At 43.5% G+C, this 25,469-nt stretch overlaps 1 protein-coding gene across 1 annotated transcript in view; it reads left to right on the top strand.

The window, feature by feature from the left end:
- The window catches only part of plekha6 (pleckstrin homology domain containing, family A member 6), a gene marked incomplete at both ends in the record, with an annotated part of 73,328 nt that overhangs the window by 35,617 nt on the left and 12,242 nt on the right, over positions 1-25,469 (top strand). The window contains 14 exons of the mRNA XM_079218845.1: positions 5,647-5,828; positions 6,457-7,023; positions 7,571-8,057; positions 11,593-11,679; positions 12,494-12,547; positions 13,813-13,884; positions 14,549-14,629; positions 15,074-15,223; positions 16,157-16,252; positions 17,423-17,534; positions 17,648-17,787; positions 19,647-19,814; positions 20,716-20,791; positions 21,120-21,223. Coding sequence (XP_079074971.1) covers positions 5,647-5,828; positions 6,457-7,023; positions 7,571-8,057; positions 11,593-11,679; positions 12,494-12,547; positions 13,813-13,884; positions 14,549-14,629; positions 15,074-15,223; positions 16,157-16,252; positions 17,423-17,534; positions 17,648-17,787; positions 19,647-19,814; positions 20,716-20,791; positions 21,120-21,223 — 2,376 coding nt within the window. The remainder of the gene's footprint in view (positions 1-5,646; positions 5,829-6,456; positions 7,024-7,570; positions 8,058-11,592; positions 11,680-12,493; positions 12,548-13,812; positions 13,885-14,548; positions 14,630-15,073; positions 15,224-16,156; positions 16,253-17,422; positions 17,535-17,647; positions 17,788-19,646; positions 19,815-20,715; positions 20,792-21,119; positions 21,224-25,469) is intronic.

Genomic DNA, 25,469 nt, shown 5'->3' with positions numbered 1-25,469 from the left:
GTGTGTGTGTGTGTGTGTGTGTGTGTGTGTGACCGTGACCCTCCCTGACAGCAACCCGTTGTCAGAACTATCTGGTTGCTGTTCATTCTTTAGGGATCCAAGGGTGTAGTTGTTCCACAGAGGTTCGGGAGCAGTGGAGCTGTGGGTTGCTGTTAATCTAGCGCGTGTGCTTAAGAGAGGAAAGGCTTGGTGCTTTCTGCAAGCTTCGCAATTGCAAGACAGACCTTGTATTTCATCGGCTGCCAGTATGATCGAGTGCATTGTGTCAAACTGTGTGTGTCACAAAGTGTGTGTCAAGGAAATCCATCAGCAGACTATTGTTAATGATCACCACTGTCCCATTGAAATGAATGAGTGGGCAGTGAATATTTAGTAATTGAGCATAGTCATGATAACGTAATGATGATATAAACATGATAATATTATGTAAGCATTGTTAAAATTGGTTGTTGGGTCTGGACATCAAACAATGAATAATTCATATTTCAGGAAAGCAGTGAAGTTTGACATCATTGTTTGGACTTTCTCATGATGCCTATTGGTGCTGCCTGAGGTCACCACTGATAATTGACATTAACTGCTCAGGCGAGCAAAGCATAGTAAGTAGTATTGCTATGGTTACCATGTTGACTAGTTCAAGATGTCACACAGTGCAGACAGTAATTTGTTGTGCAGTATAAACACTATTCATTTTTGTCATTTGTCCACCATGTAGTCTCAGGGCTCTCAAGTGTCACGCATTGAGCGTGACTGTCACGCATTTCGGTCTTAAGTCACGCCCTCCCGCCACACATTGTATTTCTCACGCTGAAAAAAAACTCTAGGCTATTTAATGTGCCGCAGCGCACAAACATGACCTGGTCGCGCTGCCCTCACCATGGAGGAATCAAGCACGTCTCCCCCGAATCCCCTGGAGCTCTGCAGCGAGGTGCCACTCATCAGCCAATCAAAAAACAGAAATGGGCTACACGAATAGCCAATCAGAAAAACGTATCTGTTGTATCTGGGTGAAATGTAATCCAGCAACCAATGAAAATAAAGCTAATAATAATATGGGGGGCTGGTCTGTGGGCATACGGCATGGGCGGGGGAGGATATGTCACTCTTGCCTGTCTTAAAAACTTGAGAGCCCTGTAGTCTGCACCCTGAATGCATCCTGAATGCACCCTCTGAATGCACCCTCTGAATGCACCCTGAATGCATCCTGAATGCACCCTCTGAATGCACCCTGAATGCATCCTGAATGCACCCTCTGAATGCACCCTCTGAATGCACCATGAATGCATCCTGAATGCACCCTCTGAATGCACCCTGAATGCATCCTGAATGCACCCTCTGAATGCACCCTCTGAATGCACCCTGAATGCACCCTCGTGAACATGAACAAGTGTCCTAACCCAACCACGTGTTCATATTCACAAGGGTTAGGTTCTCAAACTTTTTCTGTCACGCCCCACTTTTGAGGAAGAAAAATGTTCGCGCCCCACCGCCCCAACAAAATTGTAACAAAATGGTCAAACTTGTTGTGACTCCTCCATCCGTGCTTTTTCAAATAATAGAATTTAAAAAATTGCAATCCCTTTCAAGTAAACCAGATCGCTCCATCAGACAAAAACTAATAACATGTCAATCACTTTGTTAGAACAATGCAAATACAGTTATATCTGTGCAAAAAACCCTACTATTTGGCAAAATTACCTATTATGGCTCAAATAACCTGTTTTGTACTGAATATATTTTCAAGATAATAACAATAACGTTAAACCTGTGCAAAACAAAATGAGTGAGATGTGTGAGCATCACACAAAATGTCGACGGACACCTGAATCGACAAATCACGGTGAAAGGCGGAGCTCGACACAAACTCCACTAGCTGTGAGCTCCTGTGAGAGTCACGTAGGAGCTCACAGAGTCTGGTGCGTCCAGCAACAGCCAAATCATATTTCTGTGCCGTTTTTTCGCGGAGCTATTAATAGAAACATCACATAAATATCGTGTGACGCGGAACCGCGTCATAAGACCCGGAAGGGTTAGGGGACACAAGGCAAAGCGTAATAATGACCCAGATACCTGCGTTCCTGGGAGATTAGTTGTTGTCGTACTCCAACATTATCATGGTGTTCAAGGTCATGACTCTCAGTTCAGTGACATCCCAGTGCTGTGTGTGTGTGTGTGTGTGTGTGTGTGTGTGCGTGTGTGTGTGTGTGTGTGTGTGCGCGTGTGTGTGTTTGTGTGTGCGTGTACACTTTGAGTACCTGACTAGTTCAATATGCCCTCAGGTCATCAGGAAATGCATCCCACTCAGCCCGGTAAACAAGATGCACACACACACATACACACACACACACACGCACACACACACACACACACACACACACACACACACACACACACACACACACACACACACACACACACACACACAGCCAGACAGGAAGCTCTTATTTAGATTTCCCCAAGAAGAGATTTGAGATGTCACACATCTCCTCCTCTTCCTTCCTTATTCCAGCCCTGTATTTTTATTATTTCATTTCTCAATGTAAGTAAATGCAAAAGTTCTTTGCTTTCAGTTTTTTTTCTTTCCTTCTGTTACTTCATTTCCTCCCTGTGCTCATCTTTCTGTCCTTAGTTTCTACCTCCGTTCTTCTCTCTCGCTCCATTGCTCCTTCCTCTTTGTTTCTCATTATATTTCTAATCAGTCATCTCCTCCAATTGCTTTGTCTTTTTGTCTTTTCTTCCTCCCTCCTCTCATCTCAACAGCCTGCTGTGCTTTGTCTTCCTTTTAGTTCAAATGATATTAAAGAACACTAGAAATGAAAAAGAAGAGAAGTGCATGAGATAATGTTGATATAAGTCATCGTTCCTCTCCTGCATCCACCCTTCTGCCTCTGACTAGCGAATGAATGAACAAAGGAAGGACAAAGGAGGAGGGAGCACACACACACACACTCACACACACACACACACACACACACACACACACACACACACACACACACACACACACACACACACACACAATACACACACACACACACTTCCCATAGACCCACCTCTGTTGCTAGGTTACTGTGCCTCTTACTATACAGCCAGTTCAGCCAATTGCATCACCTTGCATCACTGCTGGAGGCGGAGCCTCAGAGTGCTCCAGCGTGGAAGGAAGTGACTCCTGTTTACCAGTGACACCATTTCCTCTCGCTGTCATGTGCTAGTATGCTCCTCCTCCTCCTCCTCCTCTTCCTCCTCCTCCTCCTCCTCACAGGTTATCTTCAGTCACTGCTGCTGCACTCACAACCAATCCCATCACACACTTACACACACACACACACACACACACACACACACACACACACACACACACACACCAAAACACGTCATTTTCCCAATCTTATTCACTTAACATCCCTTTGTTGTTCATGATTAAAATGACCGTCTTCACATATTTGAGGGACGTTCTTGTACTGCATGAGGGACGAGAGTTAGGAGATAGTGAAGTGCAGTAAAGCAGTCTGATGAAGTCTTTGTGTTTGCTCTGTTCTCAAAGGAAGTTCTGCATTGCAGTGTTGAAGTATGAAGACAATATGCTCTGTAGCTAAGGAGGCCTGAGGGATGAACAATGAAGGGTTCCATCAGGATGAACCCATATACTTCCTGGTTTAAGGAATACAAACTGGAGAGGATTAAATGTCAATGGACCACATATGGAAATCAGGTCATCAGGACACTTACAGGAACCCAATAAATAAATAATAGAAAATTACAGAAAGGGAGGTTGTATCGAGGGTGTAATTCCCACTACTTTTGAGCCTGGTCTGCATGAAATTGGGCTGCAGAACGAATATGACGTGTAAGACTGATGCCGTTCTTAACACGGACATGCTCCATCACAAGTAGCAGAGTTCAGATAAAGCAATATTGAGATCATGGTGGATGTGAGCAACGTCATTTATTTATATGTATGTATACATGTATGCAGCAGAGGGCCATTAGGTACATTTACTCCATACCCAGGTGCTTTTTGTAGTCGTACTTTTATGCTTTGAGACTTTTGTCTTTTCGTCCACGACATGTATCTGATGTCTGAAGTACAAAGCAACAACTGAGCTCAAAACAAGTCTTTCAGGAAATATATTACATCTTCCTGCAGTTTGAAGCTCATGTACTGTCAGTTTCTTATTTTTAAACATTTTAATCTCAGGTTGTAGTGACTTGGTGAATCAGTCAGAGCGAATGCTTCCTAAATGTCAGTGAATGTGTCTTTGTCCAACTGGCAGTGAGCTTGTGCTGCCCTCTTGTGATATATATCTGAACTTGTTTTGGCTTACATATTACATAATGATATGGCATCGGTGATGCATTTATTCTTGTCCAACTCTGATGATTAGTTTGTTATATTTAATGCGTTTGCATTGCAATGTCTATTGGGTCACAGTAGCATTGTTCCAGACAGTCATGACTAATGTTCAGGCAGCATCCACAGGGACATGACATGTCTTTAACTGTCAGCTGTCCGTGGTTTAGAGCCGGCTCATATAGTTAGTATGTAATGTAGGATAGTTAGAATGCATGTTTAGGCCCTACCCATGCTAAACAGGAGTGACCTGTGATCACATTGTCTCCTCTTCCTCCCACCGTCCTCCACCCTGTGAGGTCTGCTGCTCATCGCTGCCTTCTGCTATGTTAGAAGGTACAGTAGGTACACAGTTGATGTTTCCTTATTACCCGTCCTGGCTTTGAGAATGCATCATTACGGCTCCTGTACTGCATGTCTGTTGGATAGCTAAGGAATCATTCGTTGTGTTTTTAGTTAGTGTCTGCATGTCCAATCTGCCGTCCAGAAGTGCCCCCTGTGATGTTGTTATTGCAACCAGCACCACTGAAAACCCGATAATGTTTTAAAACCCAGCTGTGAACTAGTTGGGGTTTCAAAACATGAGCAGTGATCTGTGGGTATATTTAAGGATTTAAGGGGTGCAGTTTGGAGCTGTAACAGAATCAGTGAGTGTATCTTGAATGCGAAAAGTTGACCAATAAATTGTGCATGGCTATAATTAAAGGATCATTCTGGTTTACATCAACACTAGTTGTGTCCATTAATTGTATTAGTAACAGTAATATCGTACTCATCAAGGTAATTGCTCAGATCCGGGAACACGGTGGCATCTCTTCGAATAAGTCAGGGCAAGAAGCGTGAACGTCAGACAGCTAGGAAACAACCGCTGCAGTTCTACAACTCAATAAATTAATCACTAATAATTATAATAATATAAATCACTAATGGGCCACAAGAGGTGTTAACATCTGTACAACATACAACACCCATTAGTCCACAGACCTTCAAACTGTTGATCACAATTTAGAGACACACTTCCTAGTGAACTTTGATCCATTGTACTTACTTTACAGTAGTTGTGCATTCACCTGATATGATGCTAATCTTTCACTTTATGAGAACATTTTGACCTCCAAATAATGTGGTTTACCATATAATAATAAACCAGAATTACCTTGACATCTTTAATATCATGCTTTTTCATTGAATGAGCAGATGAAGTTTATGCCATAAAGATGATGGGATGTTGAGAATGTTAATAACAGGGACGGCTACTCATGTGTTGCATCCCTGTGCTTTGTCTCCCTCTGCAGGTGAAGTTGGAGAAGGAGGAGGGTGAGGACGGGGCATTGAAGGGTCCTGTTGTGTTTTGCATGCAGGCGCAGCACGTTGGGACCAGGACATACTACTTCAGCGCAGACAGCCATGAGGAACAGGACGAGTGGATTAGAGCCATGAGCGAGGCTACAGAGGTCGACGTTCAGCGAACACAGAGGTGCGGTTCACACACACACATGGACATTCTGTGGGATTAGGCCTGTCCAATGTGTCCAGACATGGCAATATTGTATTGGCTAGTATGTGATGGAATAACAAACAAAGGTTCTGCTTGGTCTACCTTTTTTGGATTTCATGTTCAAAATGGTTTTATTGAATTATAAAAACAGCAAATTGTTAGTGGTGAATAACAAGAACAAATGTATCTCACCATTTGGCTCTGTAGCATGATGCACATGCTGCCAAAGATAATGAACCCATGTATAACACACACAACAATCTGTCCTTCATGTATTAGAAAGTATCAGTGTGACAGTTTGCAGTTGACAGAAGAGTTGCACTGATGATGGAGGAAGATTCAATCCAAACTGTTTAGCTTCACGTTTACTCAAACAGTGGCGAGCCGTGGATTTTCTACCTGCGCATTCACTGCCCTCTGAGTCATAGTCTCATCAGCTGTTTAACAGCTGGGCGTGGCGCCCCCCCCCCATTGGCTTATCCAAAGATAATAAGCAACAGTTAATCATTTAGTTTGTTGGTAATTCAATTTCTGCCTCTGTAATAATCTTAATACAGAACAAAAGTGCCTATCTATCCTCATGTCTTTCCCCCCCCGCATTTCATAGAATGAACACGGATCTCAACCACACCATGCTGACCAAGGCAGCTCACCGACAAACACAGCAGCCCCCTTACACACAAACACACAATGACACTGACAGTGAAGTTACCCCCTACCCGAAGATCAACGGGGTCAACAGCCTTGAGACACCTCCACCATCCACCCCCTGCTCCGATCAAGTGGTCAAAAATAATGATGGAAGACTAAGAGAAAGTGGAGGAGAAGGTGAAGATGAAGGGGGAGGACCTGCTTCTGACCACGTGCCTCACCTAAGTCACCATCCAAATGGTTGGAGCAACTATGGCTCTCGCGACACCACGCTACACGACAGAAATAGCAAAGCCCCTCTGTCCAGGAGTCACAGTCAACATTGTGCCCCCCAGGGACACCCAGAGGGGGGTGTTGGCCCATCAAATGACCCTAGGGAGCAGCAGGATAACGTGGTGCTGAGGAGGGGCTTTGTGCCCAGGACAGCTCCAGAGAGGGTGGCCCAGAGGAGGACCTCCATGGCCCAGTTGCAACAATGGGTCAACCAGCGGCGGGGCATGACCTCCCAGGAGGACATCAACAGGTAGATCAGTGGAGATAAGGAGAAATATGACATACTTCTCTCTTTTCACATCTTTTTCAGTGTGGTATTTGCATTTAGCTTAAGGATGATGCTCAGGTGATCATGGGGATACGGTAACAACACTGATGAGGCTGCTGTCATATTGTTTGCCATTTGCAATGACCTTACAGGGATCATTTCAGTAGGTGAGTGTAGGTGTCCGCCTTATTAGTGTTCATTATTTTCATGATATGAAGTAACATTGAGAAATGTTGTTAGCACAGCACTGCACCAGCAAGTTTAGATTCCTTGTGTACAGTATTTGGTTCCTAAAGTGGCTTAATAAATGAGTTTAATGTGTATATTTATTCAAGGGGAAATGTGTTATAGATTAAAATAAAAAAGGTCTTATCAAGGTGAGGTGTGTGTTATAATACAGCTGGCCTCCTTGACATTCATTTCATACTTTACTTATGCTTTGCCTTCATCAACAAAATTAAGAGGCTACACTGTATTACAAAATAAATAGTTGACTGCTGCTTGTCCCTCTTATTTTCATGACTTCCAGCCCATCTTGTTACTACCCAGTGAACCGCGGGGTCTTGGGTGACTACTATGGCTTTCCAGGTGGCCCCCCATATGTGGAGGAGTACCCCCTGTACCCGCCAGGGGTGCGACCTGACAGTATCTGCTCGGTCTCTGCTGTGGGGGGATACGACCGACGCTGGACTTTCGAGGAGAAGCGTCACTCACTGAGAGACCGACCCCATCAGCTTTATGGTCCTCCAATGCCCAGGGACCGATGGGGGCCAACACACTATGGTGGAATGGAAACACCCATGAGACGTCTGTCCATCCAGCCACGCTCTAGGTCTGTGCCCAGGTCACCATCGTCTTCATCAGGGGGACCCTACTCACCGGTGCCACCCAACTTTGCCTCGCCGGCTCGATCCCCGTCTACCCTCTTTGACCGATTTCCAGGGAGGATGAGGGACGACGTGATATATGCTGATCCATCCGTCTACAGCCTGAGAAGATCCCTCAGCTCACCGAAGGTAAAACGATGAGCATTTTGTAGTTTGTAGTTAACCACCACCTCAACTTGACAATGTCTTTGTTTCCCATGTTTTCACAAATAATTATACTGAAGGCAGATATTTTAGGACAGTAAATGAAATGTGTCAATGATGCTTAGAATTAAGGTTTAAAATGAAAACATACTTTAAAAGACAAATACACATTTGCAGTACAAAAATATTTTGTCAGCTACATGAAAGAAATAATGAGATTAATGTTTAGTTTAAATATTCAGACCTTTATTTAAACTTGATAAATTTGCAGAATTTGCCCTCATTTACAATAATGACGACTGACAATCAAGTCAAAAGCAGCTTAACTCAAGTTTTAACACTGGCTCGGCCCTCTTCTGGGTAATACCACATATCACAAGAACACATTCAGAATCAGAATCAGAACCATTTATTGCCATGTATGTTTTCACATACAAGGCATTTGTCCTGGCGGAAGGTGCATAACATTAAACAATAAACAGAGTGCAAGAAATGGGAGCATGCCATATACAATTAAATCTACAAAAGAATATAAAATTAAGATAAAGTGCACAGACAAAACAGAAAACAGTACTTGAGGTGGAATGGAAGTGTAATGTGAAAGTGACAAGTGTGATGGTAAAGTGGCAATTTAAATATGTGTATTTAAATATGAGGTATGGAGGGATGTTCAGGGGTGTCACCGGTGGGAAATTGTCTGGGGGTATCAGAGTCAGTCAGGGGGGGAACCGGGCTTTGTTAGGGGGACCCGGGCTCTGTTGATGAGCCCGACTGCCAACAGGAAGAAGCGTGTGTTAGTGTGGCATGAGGTCTTGGTCATGATGGACCTCAGCCTCCTGCCAGATGGAAGGGACTCTAACAGCAGATTGCAGACAATCGCCTCTCCACAGAGCGGATGATGCGCTGCAGCCTGGCCTTGTCCGTGGCAGTGGCTTCAGCGTACCAGACGGTGATGGAGGAGCAGAGGATGGACTCAACGATGGCAGTGTAGAAGTGCACCATCATTGTCTTAGGCAGGTTGAATTTCTTCAGCTGCCTCAGGAAGAACATCTGCTCAGCCTTCTTGGTGATGGAGCTGATGTTCAGCTCCCGCTTGAGGTCCTGGGTTAGGATGGAGCCCAGGAAGAGGAAGGACTCCACAGTGTCGACAGGGGAATCACACAGGATGAGAGGGGCGGGTGGGGCTGCATTCTTTCTGAAGTCCATAACCATCTCCACTGTCTTCAGAGCGTTGAGCTCCAGATGGCTTTGGCTGCACCAGGTCTCCAGGTGGTCAGTCTCCCACCTGTAGGCAGACTCGTCCCCACCAGAGTCCACTGAGGGTGGTGTCAGTGCCAGCGAACTGCAGGGGGTCCAGGAGTGGGTCTACTGACGCTTTCAAAGCGGTTTATCGTTGTTATAACTCACCCTGGAGCTGGTTGGAACACAGCTGTCCTCACAGAAGCTGATGTATGAAGTTACAGCCTCTGTGTACTCATCCAGACTGTTGGTAGCAGTCTTGAAGACATCCCAGTCTGTACAGTCCAGGCATGCCTGAAGATCCTCCAGAACCTCTCTGGTCCACTTCTTGAACTTCCTCACCACAGGTTTGCAGAGCTTTTATTTCTGCCTGTATGAGGGAATCAGATGGACCATGACATGGTCAGAGTGACCCAGAGCAGCACGTGGAACGGCATGATAAGCCCCACTGATTGTGGTGTAGCAGTGGTCCAGAATGCTCTTCTCTCTATTAGGGCATTTAATAAACTGCCTGTATTTAGGGAGTTCATAGCTGAGGTTTCCTTTGTTAAAGTCCCCAAGGACAATAACTAAAGATTCCAGGTAGGTCCGCTCCACACACCGTATCTGTTCGTCGAGATTCGGAGAACAGTGCTGTCGAATCACTGTTGCACCAGCCACTGTTGGAGTAGAAGCAGATTCCTACACCCATTGTTTTGCCGGAGAGCTTCGTGACGCGGTCCGCTGGAAGCCAGCCAGCTGGAACGCGGCTGACTTCCACTATGTGTAGCCGGGCCAATTAGGACGCCTCCCCTCCCATTTTACATGCAAACCCAATAGTAAACAAGGCAGCATCCCAGGGTTGGTATCACAGCTTCAATAACATTAACAGTGGCCGTCATGCTCCGGCCTCATCGCTGGGACAGATCTTCACAAAGAGCAGTGTTCAGCTTGTCCAGCCTGCCCGGCCTACATCCGGTCATCTTTGCTCAGACATCAGCTCTGTCTGCATAGTCATTGGTGTCTGATGTCACTATGCTGAGGTGAAGACCACTGCTGACATCTCTCCACCGACATAGTGATGTACAATGATGCGAGGCATGTTGGGCTTCAGGCAGCTTTCATCTCGCCCCTCTACCAGACATCTGGCAGTATGTTGTGACAGCAGCCGTTCCCCTAGCAGGTGAATCGAGGCTTCAACTTGAGTTGGTGAAGCAGATTTGGACCCCAGTGCATCTGTCAATCCCAAAAGCCTCTGCCCACTATCATTCTCCCCTGCCCAGCAAATGCTAGCGGTCCAGCCTTGACCATACCAGCTGTCTCAGGAGATGATAGCTATAACGTTAGCTAGACGTTGGCTGCTCAGGTCTACTGAGCAGCCACCATCCACTCCAGAGAAGGACATGCTGCAGATCACTGGACTGTCTATACAGTGGGATCAGCAATGCCTGTTACAAGGCAAAAGGTTCCAATGCTGGTCCGAGAAAAGAAGGCAAAATTGGGTTTATTCTTTTTGCAGTGTATGGTGGATTAAGGGCTGTCTCACGCCACATTTAAAGTGTATGCATCAGTCAGTCAAACTTTTCTTGCAAAGGGTCAGTAGACAACGCCTCCTCCATCTTGATAAAGGGGCCCCATCGAGCCTCTGAATCAGTCTTCTCTGAAGGCATTGCCATCAAAACAGCTTTGCAACTTGCACTGACCTCAGCTAAGAAAGTCTATGAACTAACCACCCTACTACTAACCATAGGAAGAAACAAATTCATGGCTCCTTTTCAGGGTATGTGCTTTCAAAAAACAACACCGGACTGAGCATAAACTTACATGTTCCTGTGGTCCTCGGGGGTGTTCTGGCCTATCCCCTGCACAGATAGGCCATGGCTCAACCCAGGCAGTGTACAAACTGAATTGGCTGGGCCACCTACTTTCTGCTGTAGCGGCTTAGGTTTTCAAGCTGGCCAGGATCAGTGCGGTTGTGTAAGATAGCAGACGGCAGCGTGTGCTGCCTTATATACTCTGGGGTCTGCATGTTTTCATGTACGCATATCATCTGAGCAAGTCTGATTGGGACCAAAGTTTCACACCATCATTATTGTGATGTAAAATGGTTAATTAACAATCATTGAAAATGTTTATCACGCCTCTCTGCAAGAGAAGGTCAACCAACCTCATCATACAGAAGCAATAGTGAGTATGATATATATGCTGTATAATATTAATCGTACTCCACTCTAACAACTTTCATTCATTCTTGCCTCCATTTATCCCTTCCTTCTTTCCTTGCCTTCCCTCCCTCCTTCAGTATGACTGCCCTCGTGATAGGAGGTCCTTAAACCAAGGATTATACCACTACAACTACCCTGTATCCCCTTCCATCCACAATAAAATGGTATGTGCTGCTAATGTGCTGTCAAACATAGCCATCTACTGGATTAGATGCTAGTCATACACAGTCCTGGGTGGTAAACACAGTCTACAGTAATTATGGCACTTAATGCAGTGGTACGTGCAGCTTTTGTTTGGGCTTTCTTCTGCCCATCTGTCCTCTGTGTACCTGTACTAACCCTGTACTCATCACTTTCTCGTACTGGAACTGCTCTTATGTGCATTAGTCTACTTGTGTATGTGTGTTAGTTTACATATAAGATATGAGAAAGACCAACCACCCTGGGCTTCACCAATATCACTCATGATCAATGAAATATAAGCCTTCCAAACAGTCCCAAGTTCTGTAAGCATCAAGCCACTTGATTAAAGGGGAAATGTGACAATGCTGCAGCGCGTTCAATTTTACTGGGAACTCTTCCACATTTAACGGGGATTTCTTACGTAGATCACAAACCACCAATTAAACCATCTCCATGACAATTTATCAAACTCCAATCTGCTGACCAAGATTTAGTCAAACTGATGAAGCCCAAGAAAAATATAGCAACGGAGATTTGAGATTAGGATTTTTTTTTGTCAATTAGACCTAAGGACACTGAAATGGATTGGTTTTGGTCAGAGATTGGAATCTATTGAATTCAGTTTAGAGTGTTGCAGTTAATCATTTCCCAGGAGCTGTAAACCTTCAGTGTGATTGACAGATCGGTTGTGGAGCTTTGCTTTGCTTTGCCCCGGTTTCATCGCAAGCCTTCTATCTGTACATTATGTGTCTGTGTGATTTCCATGTGTGTTGCTGTTGCTGCTGCTTGGCTCAGGAGGATATATTAGACCTTCAGCTCCAGCGCAACCTGGATTACTTAGACCAACAGGTAAGAAGGTGAACCCACAGTATTATTTGACATTATTTGACAGGGCCTGGGAACTTCCCTACATTCTCATTTCCTATGTTTCTTCTTTCTTACAAAAAAATCCTTGCCTGTATGTAGCTTTAAAAATACTATTAGCTTACCCTAACGCAGTATCTGTATTGTTCCAGTCTAGCTACCGGACAAAGGTCTGTGTAGACAATACACCTACCCATGTCTGCCTCTCTTTTTTTAGGTCCTTGTCACATTTATATGTGGTCCCTACTCTCACTCATAGTCAAACACATGGTGATATGCTTCTGCTGGGCTGGGTCTGTGATGGTCTTTGCGACAAAAATGCAACAGTCCATATGGACTTTTTTTATTCAATATCCAGCCTAAATCTCATGCACATGAGAACATATCTACAAACGCAGACTCTCAATGTAGTATCAATACATCTGTTTGTATGTCTGAATGTGTCCATTGTGGAGTATTTAAAGGCCTCAAAGGCCCTGACATGCTTGTCGAGTCAATGCATACCATCTCTGCAGTCATATGTTTGTAAAGTTTGTAAAGTGTCTCATATGAACCCTCTCGGACACTTTAGCTTCACTAGTTTACCATGAACATGCTTTTACCTGAGTTTTTGCTTTCAGGTAGCACATAGTAATCCTTTTAAGGACTGATAAACCCTAAACTTGGAGTTCAATCTTCTCTAACCAAAACATATTTCAGCTTAGTTATTTATTTTGGCACATGAACCAAAGGGCTTCTGTGACGTCTACAAATGCATTATGATATTTAGTTTACCTTAGGCTGAAGAATGATTTTATGGAGTTCTTTTAGTTTTTCCTGATCCGATGTGAGGTCCCGGGACAGGGATGTCATGTGTACAGATTGTAAAGCCCTCCGAGGCAAACTTCTATTTGTGATGTTGGGCTATATAAAATAAACTGAATTGAATTGAATTTTAGCAACATCTAACTGATGGCAGATGTTACACGCTGCATTTTTCGTAGAAACTTAATTGCCTGCAATTGCTGGAAAAACCATGAAAACTAAGCCAGCTCTTTTCAAAATAACAGTTTATTTGTTGGCAGAGAAATTATTTATTTGTGAAAAAGGAAATGTTGATCTTGGTCACTTTCTTAATAAATTAAGCTTCCCATTCCATATAATTAAGAACATAATGTAAACATGTAATGAATTGGTATAGTTAGTGTCTACTAACTAGTTAGTTAGTGTTACTGTTTTAACGATGCAGATGTGTTTGCTTGTTCTCACAGGTGCCTCCTTTTCATGATGTCTACAGCAGAGAGTTACATCCTACCCTGAAGCTTAATGAAATTGAAACCAGTGTAAGACTACAATGCATGCGCATAACAGACATTCAAGCACACCCAACACCTTATCCACAAGATGCACACTCTTTGTTTCAAATAAAATGCATGGCCAAAAGTATGGCCCTATCTACACATTTTGAGGATACAATACTATTTAATATAGTGTTCTTCTAACTTTAGAACAACAGCTGTTGCACGAGACACAGGACAAAAAAAGAAGAAGCATGAATCAAACTGGCTACTGGTCACCCAGACACAAGGGTGTTTGACGTAAAAAGCAGAAATAGGGATTATTTCCATGGTGGATTTCAGAAATGATAACTGTTTGCACGGAGATAAGCCACGGAACAATTCACCCTCTGATGTGACAAAACAAAACATGTACCACAAACAATTAACCCCTCCCAAAGTACAACTCAATCCCCGGCTCAGTGCAGCACTTAAAGTGCAAAGGAAAATAAACAAACATGTTTTCTCCTTTACTTGTGCTGTAAACAGAGGCAGACATATGCGGTCGTTACAAAGTATCCTGATAATATCGTATCGTGATTCCCACCCCTATTACATACGGGTGTATTGTCCTGGGACTCATACTATTAGGTGTACTCACACAGATACATATTTTTACTCTTTATTTTATTTTTTTATGTGGTAACCATCCGTTGTTGGTCTGCCACAGAAACTCCTGGGTCGACTGTGTGAACAGAACAGCATTTGGAAAGACCATGAGGCTGTTGTCCACAGACTGCGAATGGAAAAGGTACATCATTTATTCACAGTTTCTCCCATGTGTTTAAAGAATGTTTTGGATTTTAAAGCTAACCACATTTGTGTCGTTCCAATAACAACAATGAAGTTATATGCTTCTAATTAGTTGTGAGGATTCTATCATATCTTACCATATGTAAAGATACAGAAACACCTGACAGTTGAATTCAATATAATAACAACAGCCCAGCTAAGAAGACAATCAATGTATCAAAGCATTGCATGTTGATCTAATCATGTCCTAAAATTACAAATTATAATAATAGAAGGGTTAGTCTTGTGTAATCACAACTTGTTTAAAAAACTGGAATATGCCATTGAGACTTAAAGGGTTGAGCTGAAATACTGCACTTGTTATTTAGGTTTGGGTAAAAAGGCAGAAAAGCCAATTTCCAATAAGCTCTCCTTTCTTGCTCGCCATGCTTGCTGTTCCCAGGACAGCCTTGAGGAAGCACTGGTCGCAACTCATCAGGAGATGGATCTCTACCATAACCAACCTTTGGCCCTGGAAAAGCTTCGGTTCAAAAAGGAAACTCTGCAGAACCAGCTCATCAACATCCGAGGGGAGCTCTCCCAGGCCTCTAGTGTAAGACGCTGCATAACATATTCAAGACCCAGGTAGCTGCATCGGTAAAAGATGACCTGTCTTTGTTTTTTGGAAGAATGTGTGCGTATATGTGTGTTTTTACAAATGTGTTTTTACTGATGCTTTGAGAAGAGTCTATATGCAGTCTGCACTTGTGTAAAGTTGGAAAGATATTCACAGATTTGGACTTCCCGGATCAATAACTCGTAAGCACTGTGGTTAAAACACAAAAGATGCTTCTTTGCAACTCTTTGTTTGCAAAAATGTGCATTTGCATAATGTTGGGGAATGTTTACTCGGGAAAGAAGTCAAAATCAAACTATTATGTATTGGTCAGTGCAGATATTTTCCTAAAAAACTCCATGACATCCTTCACCATCCCCAAAACATAGTCCGGTTCAAAATGTTCCTCCACACACACCAACTATTAAATGAACTTCCTAGAAGACACTTCTCCGTTACTCTGCTTCTTCTGCCATGATGTTTCTGAATCCACTACCAGACCACATTCTGTCCATGTCACTTCTCCTTCTGTTGTTTTGTCCCACAAAAGCATTCAGAGGTCATATGCATATGCAGGTCCACAGAAGTTCATGACGCAGTTCGATCAGGTTTAGGCAGCAAAAGGTTTCGGTGGTAAAAGTAATTTGTTTAGAAGACATTATGGTTTGGGCTAAAATGAGTGTGAATCACAAGTTATCTCAGAGAGGCATGTCATGTAGTAAAGTGGGCGTGTCATGTAGTAAAGTGGGCGTGTCATGTAGCCTCCTAGACTGAAGACAGACACTTCTCAAATGTTCACATGTGCAGAAATAGACTAATCAGCCAAAGACCGCTTCTATCTTGGCCTTCAAGGATTTTTTTTTAAATCCGGCATTATTTACATTAGAAACATTCTCTGAGAAACACTGCATTTTGTTGTACATTTCTTAGGCTTTGACCACCACTCGTATGGAGTTTGAAGCATTAGAGGATGAGGCCAACGCCATTCATGGGGACCTATGGGAGCAGTTGAATGCAGGAGGGCAGGTAAAGGTCATACGCTCTGTTTATCATTAAAGCCCAGCTGTAATTTATATGGGAAATGGAAAGCTCACTTCCAAATGGAATTTGGAGTTACTGTATAGAAAAAAATGTATAAGCATAAGAACTGTAGATAAACATCTAAACATAATTAATACATAGTTCTTTATTATTTGATTTAAAAAATGTCATGATAAAAACAATAATCGACCTCATCAGTAACCAATGGTAATTTGAATTCTCTTCATTTTTATCATAGGCAGTAATTGCCCAGCGTTATATTCAGAATCTCTTTCTCTCAAATCTCTCGATCCACAGAGAAGGTCTGGTTTCCTCTTCAAAGAGTAGAGATGTGTTTCCTATCAGTGCTAGAGTTATGGCGTGCGTTAGCGATGGCCTGGTAAAGCCATCTTCTGTCTGAAATGAATATGGTATAGGAAAGCAAGGTCAACAGTGCTCTTTAGGAAGAATCCGTAGTTCGCAACATGCCTTGGTCATGGCTTGATACGGTCTTAGCCCAGGTTATTTGTTAAAATGATATTCACCTTGGGTTTGAATGTATCCTTCAATGGTTAGTTTTAGCTTAAATGACATGTAAGTAGTAAGTAAAGTAAATGCAACACTGTCATGAGGTTTGGAAAAATACCATTTTCCTAATGTATATACCAAAATAATAATAATATAATAATAACTTTATTTATATAGCACCTCTAAAAACAAAGTTTACAAAGTGCTCTACAGAGAAGCAAAGCATAGAATTACATAACTTCAATACAGGCAAAAAAAAAGGATTGCACCATAAAGTCAATGAATAAAAAAAATAAAAAAGAGCGTAATAGAAAACAAACAGGTGAAATCAACAAACAAAAACAGGGCAACAAAAGAACTGCACAAAAGGGCATAACAATCACTTAAAAGTAATTCTATAAAAATGGGTTTTAAGAAGTGATTTAAATTAAGTTATTGATTCCTCAAGCCTGATCTTCTCCGGTAGGTCGTTCCAAAGTCGAGAGGCCCTGATGGCAAAAGCATGGTCACCCTTTGAGTTAAGCCTCTACTTCGGAACGGCCAGGAGGGCCAGGAGGGCCAGAGGGGCCAGGAGGGCCAGAGAAAGTAAATAGAACGTAGTTTACCTTCCCTCTCTCATATTAGTTTGTCTGTTTGGAACTTTTGCAGAGTGAACTGGTTCATAGGCACATCCAGAAAGAATTTTGGAGAGTCCAGGATGTATTAGAGGGACTGCACAAGAATAACTCATCCAGAGGCACTGACACAGCCAAGCACAGAGGTAACAAACCTGTGTCGAAAAATATTCACGTTTAGTGGAAATGCCAGTATCTCTAAAATGTATATTTTAACGACTCTCTCCTGCCACCCCACCTCCCTCTCTTTCTCTTGCAGTGGCCAGCGGTGCATCAGGCTCCTTTAGCACCAATAGTCCAGCCAGTCCCCTGAGCTCAGTAAGCTTCACCAGCCCACTCAGCCCCTTCTCCCCAGTGCCCGGCTCCCAGGTCTCCCCCACCAAACAGCTGGGCCCGGAGGTAAGCACCGGACACACCCAGCCAGGGACCAACCCTAATCCAAATCCTGGCACAGGCCCATGCTCCAACTCTAGCACCAATCCTGAAGTGTGTATACAATCTAGCCCTAAACCTCGTCCCAAGTCATGTATAGTGCCTCATTTCAAAACAGACCCTAAGCCTAGTTCTAGACCCAAAAGTTACAGGGAAGCTGACACAAGCCTCCATACAGAACATGTAAACAACTGTGGTCGTGAAACCCATGAACACACCTTTCCTCAGCTGTCCCAAGCTTTCCAACACCCTGAGGAGTCCTTGAGTATATTAGACACTGTGATAGAGGAATCAGAACGAAACGTCAACTGCAGAACCAAGACCAACTTTGATCAACCTAGAAATCTAGCCAAACACAACAATCAACATTCAGGCATAGCCCAAACCCACTTTGACCATCAGGAAGTTAGTTGGTTAACCTCAAATGTTTGCAGCCAAGAAGTAAAGATTGGCCTCAGAAAAGATGTCTATCCAGACTCCCACCCATATCACATCTCATCAGGATACCATGGGGGCCTCAGAAACCCGACCCCCAACAAACGCTGTTCTATGCCTGATTACCAGATCCTGTTTCTCCAGGACCCCTATTGGACTGACGTTTTATCAATTCGCCACAGCCCAGATCTTTTTACATCTTCAGTCCCTTGTTTTAGAGGTGCTAACCATGAACCCCAACTCCATCATCGGATAGTTTCAGAATCATCATGTCATGTTGGGGCAGGTGCTAGGCCACTTTCTTACCCAAACAATCAAGTGGGTAAGGGGGGGCTGAGCATCGCTACAGAGATCTGTGCCGTAACACAGTCTGAGTCAGGTGAATTATTCATGCAGACTCATCTGTAAAGACAAGGATATCCACCACATCATAGTTGATTCTGATAATTCCACATTCAATTTGTTCGGATTTGTAATATTGTAAATACACTGACAATATTTTCCAAATCACAAACATTTAAGTTTCTATTACAAAAGGTAATCATGACATAATTTGTCCCCATTTAGTAAAGACATTGGTGCTGACAATGGCCTTTGCGGACAGAACTTTATCTAACCTTTCACTTGTCAGAGCATATTCTTTAACTGCTCAACAAGGATCTCATGGATCAGAGAGAATGTGCACAAATCCCTGATTTATTTTCTGAGATAACGCTCTTTGGAACAGTTGAGTGTTGGTCTGATTCACATACTGAACATATTGGGAGGATTTATTGTTATGAGTCTTGAGATGAAAGGCAGAACACTTGGCCAGAGTTACAGTAAAGTTAGGGTTCTGTAAATATAGAGGCATGTTCTTTCATTTTTAAAATCTTTCATAAAACACCTCCAAAATTATCCTGCTATAATTTTTACAACAGTCATGTTTTCTTTCAACCATATAAAATAAAGAAACATATTTGAGTAGAACATTTCATGTTGCAATACAAGCTGTCTCCTACACAGAAATAACAGGCTTTACTTTTTCAATCACAATTCGAGGAATGGATCGAATCTGTTTCTGATCAATGTAGTGCTGTAAAAATGGTATTCTATTCTAGATGACAAGTTACAATGATGGTTGGACTGTCATTGCTATTTCACAGAGTCTTTCACGGACTGTTTGTGATATAGGATTTCAGCCCAGGTATTTAATTGGCCAGCTGGGGATTTTCCCGTCCAACTATTTAACATAGGATAAAGACCCCATTCCACAGAATCATTCCCATGAGTCCTTCTGCTCTGCACTTTGCCTGTCTTATTATCTCTCCTCTTGATGTGCAGCACTCTTTCTTCCACCTATCCTTTCCCTCCTTCCTTCCTCCCTCCCTCTTGCCCTCATGGTCATCTAGGAAAGTGTTCCCCCAAGGCCTCCCCTCCCCAAATCTTATTACCTTTTGGAGCCCTCCCCTACCTTTCCTCCCTCCGTCCCTCCCCTGCCGTTTGACAGCACTGCCTGGCTACGCAGCTTGGGCATCGATGATGGTTACCTTGATGGTGAAGATTCTCAAATCAGAAAGGTATTTGGGTGTTTCTGCTCTTGTCCTGCCCTCACTTCACCCAGTCCTAACTGTCACTATGTCATCTTTTAAAAACATTATTCTTAACCTTGTAAACCAACAGGGACCATTCGTCCCATCCAATTTCACATGTTATTCTTTTTTCCAAACCTCTATTGCCACTAAGCACTCCACCCATTGCCTCTGATTGTCTCTCTGTGTCTGCATATCAGCCCTTGTCTGACCTCACAAAGCACTCGTTCCACAAGTGGGTGCCTTTCTTTTCTCTTTTTATAGCGTCTTCCATTAAAAGCATGGCAGTTGCATTCTGTAACAGGAATGCACTCCAGGTGCTTTGGAAAAGTTTTTTTTTGTTGCCAAGGATGGGCAGCACTTAGCACTTGGTATGACTCTTTGTCTGGATTTCTCTACAGTCACAGATCACACTTTCGATGTGCCTGGTGGTGATGTAGTCACTGTAGTTATTAGATGTGCCGACACCAGGAAAGTTGTGCAGGAAGCATTGTAGTGACCACTTTCACCCTTCAGACCCTTCCCATGACTGGCTGCACACCCTGTTGCATCTCTTCTGTGGAGCAGTTTATACTCCAGGATAAATAGGAGTCCATCATTTCCTCTCAGGCTCTCTTTGTTCCCTCAAGGTCAGCGTTGTCAAGACACTTTGTAACTGGTCATCAGATGATTTTTTTGTGAAGTTTCTATGTCAGACATGCTGATCACACCGATTAGGCCAATATCGTGTCAGCAATTGATGTATAACAGCTATAACGGCATTTTAACATAAGGCCCTCATCACTATACAAAATAATACACTATCTGATGCATTCTGTATGCAGAATGTTCACCACCTTCACATGTAATGTTGATACATGACAAATAATATGAATTCTCCACCTTGCAGTCCAGGTTTGCAGAACAGAACACTATGAATGACGTGCAGGACATGGTTCAGGACAGACAATCCACCATGAATAAAGGTAAAACAACGAAAGCTCAAGTTTCCATGTAATAACGCTACTGATTCTAAGATGATCACTTGATCATAATCTAGCAATTCACTCTGGTAATTACACAGAACCTATTGAAGCATTGCATTACACTGATAACATTCCCTTTACTGGCATTTTAAAATTACAGATGAAAGAAAAGCCATAATCCAGTTCAGAATCCAGACATTTGAGGTGTGATTGTATCATTAAATCAAGTGAGACAGACAAGAAATGTATAGATTGTCTTGTAGTTTTAGCTGTGGTAATTCCTCTTCTTTCCCATGGTTTTGAACTTGTCTGTTGTATCCTTTGCCAGTTGGCATTGTCCCTCCTAGAACGAAGTCCCCCACCGACGAATCACACAGCAGGTCTTCTGGAGTTTCCCGCCCTAATGGCAGACGGCCTAATGGAATTTCTAGGGTATGTCAACCTTGCCTCCATGTAAAAAATATCAACATATCTGTCTGAACTACAGCATGTACATATGTGTAGCCTCAAGTGTATAAACAAGATAGTGTGAGGAAATCCAACCCTTCTCAGACCTTTAACCGGTTCACTGGAACCCTGTGTTGCACCATGGCTCAGTCCCAATACTCCCAATATGATAATTCTTGATCACTTGATACTTTGACTTTTGATTTTGTTAAAAGATAGAAACAACTATGCGGGCCAACTGTGGCCCATTTTTTATTGGCCCGCAGCAGATTCTAAAAATATAATGGAGAGAAAGTCAAGCAAGCAGCAGCTAGCCTGCTAGCTCAACAATCGTATTTTTTGCCGTCCGAACAAAACACGAGAAAATGCCTCACAGCTACGAAGTCGCTCAGCTCACAGCGCGACACGGAATCCTTCTCAGACGAGACTTCATAACACAGAGCATGGAGACTTGTCAGCTAACTTAAAGCAAAGCTGAACACAGGTGGTACCGCTCCACCTCCTGCACCAGCTTTGGCTCTTTCCCCGCTAGCGAGGTGACGTTCCACGTCCCTACAGCTAGTCTATGCTGCCGGCGATCAGCTCGCCCAGGTCTCCTGCCTGGCCCGCCGCCCGGTCTACATAGCACCCGACCCCGATGCTTCCCCCTGCGGGTGGTGGGTCCACAGAGTGACTGCTGTCCCATGGGCGAAAGCCCGGCCACCAGACGCTCGCCAACGAGCTCCCCTGCCGGGTCTGGCTCCGGGAGGATTCCCCGGTTTCCCTTGTCTGAGCGAGGTAGCTTCAAACCGTGGGCCGCTATTCATCAGGGTTTTTTGAACCGCTCTTAGTCTGCAGTTTTGGAAACAAAAATCCACCGAATAGAAGTGAACGTGGAGGTAAATGGACTGTGTCAGAATGATACCACTTTACCATGGACTCAAAATCCTTTACAAATGCAAGCTAAGACACAGCTAACTAGCACCACCAGGCCTAATAAGAAACAGGAGGGCTGTGTAGCTGTTAACGAAACCTCAAATGGTAGTCCTCCCTGGAACTCTCTCGCTGCAAAGCCGAAGAGGCATTCACACCCTCGGGATGTGGGAGGACGACTAACAGGCAGAGCCCAGCACCCTGAGATCTCAGATGCGACTGGCTGGCCTGCACTACCACGCAGGCAAAATTCCTCCTCAACCCCGATACGCAGCTGGACACAGCAGAAAACAGCTGGGAAAAGTAAAACCAGCAAAGAAACTCCACAACAACCAAGCCTACAACTTAAAAACAGATTTGCTCCACTGTCGCAGGATCCTAAATCTGATGATCTGGATAAGCAGCTATCTTCACAAAGCAGGGTAAGAACCAAACATAAAAGGCCGCAGGAAAAGAGTGGGCCTGAGACTCTGATCGTTGGAGACTATGCTGTAAAAGATGTCCGAACGATGTGCAGCAAGAATACCAAAATACTCTGCTTTCCGAAAGATATGGTACCTAACATGAGAGATAAAATCCTGGACATCATGGCTGACCATCCCACGGTGAAAAACCTCATTGTGCATACGGGAAGCTGTGATATTGTGAAACAAGAGTCTGAAGTTCTGAAGCGAGACTTTATTGACTTGTTAAACACAGTCAGCTCTGTCAATGCTGAGGTGTTTATCAGTGGCCCTCTTCCACCAGCCAGGAGAGGAGAGGAAAGATTCAGCAGGCTGTTTGAACTGAACAGATGGCTGTCAACTGCATGTACTGACCATACAGTACATTTTATCGACAATTTTTACATTTTCTGGGAGCGTATACATCTTTTTAAGGCAGATGGAGTTTGCCTGAACAAGTCGGGGGTAAAACTCTTCACCTCTAACTTATTTTTCTTCCTGCGTCACTCGTCTGTTCCCACTGCCAAGGACAGGAGACAAGAGGAATCTAAACAAGAGATAACCACACGGCATCGCCGTGGAGACCTCATGGGAAGGAAACCAAAGGAGAGCCAAGAGGAGGAGTCCACCCTCATCATCAAGGATTGATATCCCTCTCGGAGAGGACGGGTCTTTACTTCCCTCACCAGCACCTACTTCCACCCCCCACACTTCATCCAGGTCCCTCTCCTCTCTACTCTCTCCCTCCTCCCCATCCTCCCCCCTAATGGAGTTCACTGAACCAAATTCACTCCCCTCCGCACTCCCACTTCCCGTGCTGAAACCCCTCCAGCTAGACCTCCGTCACTGGTTCTAAATGCTTTGACGCAAACACCGAAGTTAAAGCGCCGTGCCCCTCCCCCGCCTCCACAACATCTCCACAACCATCCTCTATCTCCCCTACCTGATAAAGACATTGGTTGATATCTTTTGGGTCCGGACTACAAGGTTAATGACACCACTGATTATCTCCAGGAACAGTCGGGGCCCTGTATGAAGTTAGCCTTCTTAATTCCTGTCCTGACTCACCGGAAAGGAAAGGTGAGGCTGCAAAGAAACATTAGTAAATCTGCAAATTTATCCAATTTAACATTCATTCCTCGTCAGCCTGTCCAAAGAAATAGGGCAAATATAGTTTTAAACACATTAAACTTAGCTTTATTAAATGTCAGGTCTCAGTCAAGAAAAACATTTTTAATCAATGATTTCATTATTAGGCACAAACTTGATTTTTTGTTTTTAACCGAAACTTGGTTAGACCAAGATAACAGTGCAGCTGTTCTTATTGAAGCAACACCTCCCAACTTCAGTTTCATGAGTGAAACAAGAGCGCATAAGAAAGGAGGTGGAGTTGCTATTTTATATAATGAGTCTCTTCAATGCAAGCAGATGTCTTTTGGTCATTTTACTTCCTTTGAATATGTGGCTCTCAATTCCACGCAAGTTTTATTCCTCAACATTTACAGACCACCTAAATACTGTGCAACATTCTTTGATGAGTTTACTGAACTGCTGTCTATAATCTGTATTGATTTTGATTGTGTTGTTAATATCCATGTTGATAATCCCCAGGACAGAGAGTCTATAGAGCTCTGTGGTGTCCTTGATAACTATGATCTGACTCAGCATGTAACAGGTCCCACCCACAATAAGGGGCACACTCTAGACCTAATCATCACCAAAGGTCTGGACATTTCCAAGGTTGCTGTGACGGATGTTGCACTCTCTGATCATTCCTGTGTTTTCTTTGAGAGCGCAATCTCCCTGCACACAAATGTCCAAACCAAGGTTGTGACAAAGCGTTACATCACTGAAAACACCAGTGAACTATTTATTCAGAAGTTCTGCTCCACACCAGGCCTCTCTTGCATCTCAGTCAATGAGCTTGTGGATGGCTTCAATTCTAAAGTTAAAAATGTTATTGATCCCATTGCACCCACTAAGGTGAAGGTTGTCTCGGGTAAGAAAAGATCCCCTTGGAGAAATGCCATGCTGGTCAGAATAGAGAAAAGAGAGTGTCAGAAAGCTGAACGCAGGTGGCGAAAAACTAATCTCCAGGTTCACTGTGGTATCTATAAAGAGAGACTTCACAATTATAATTTGGAACTTAGAAATGCAAGACAGGCCTTCTTCTCTGACATCATAACCAAAAACAAAATATCATGACACAATTTCACTCAATTAACCAAAGAAGCCTAGAAGACATTATACAACATCTGAACACATCCTCCTGCTGATTGGATATTCTACCAACACACTTTTTCAAAGATATTTCACACTGCATGACAGCTGATCTTTTCCAAATTGTAAACACATCCCTTCTCTCAGGTGTCTTCCCACAAGCCCTAAAAACTGCAGTATTTAAACCACTTCTAAAGAAGGCTAGTTTAGACCCCGAAATATTGAAAAACTATAGACCAATATCAAACCTCCCATTCTTAAGTAAAATAATGGAAAAAGCGGTTTTTCAACAGCTGAACGGCTTCTTGGCCGAAAATAACTGTTTCGATGTCTTCCAGTCCGGCTTTCGTCAGCACCACAGTACTGAAACTGCTCTTGTTAAGGTTTTTCAACGACATCCACTTAAACACAGACAGTGGAAGAATCTCAGTCTTAGTATTATTGGATCTCAGTGCTGCATTCGTCACCGTTGATCATGACATACTACTAGACAGACTGAAGTCTGGTAGGACTCTCTGGCGCAGCACTTAACTGGTTTGAATCCTACTTGAAGGACCGACAATACTTTGTGTCGGTAGCTAATTACACATCAGAGCTGACTAGGATGACATGTGGTGTCCCCCAAGGTTCAATACTGGGGCCTCTTCTGTTCAACA

The sequence above is a fragment of the Taurulus bubalis genome, assembly GCF_910589615.1.
Source record: "Taurulus bubalis genome assembly, chromosome: 5".
In the NCBI taxonomy this organism is placed as follows: Eukaryota; Metazoa; Chordata; class Actinopteri; order Perciformes; family Cottidae; genus Taurulus; species Taurulus bubalis.
Note: the sequence above shows the minus strand (reverse complement) of the source record. Positions and strands in the feature narration are given on the sequence as shown.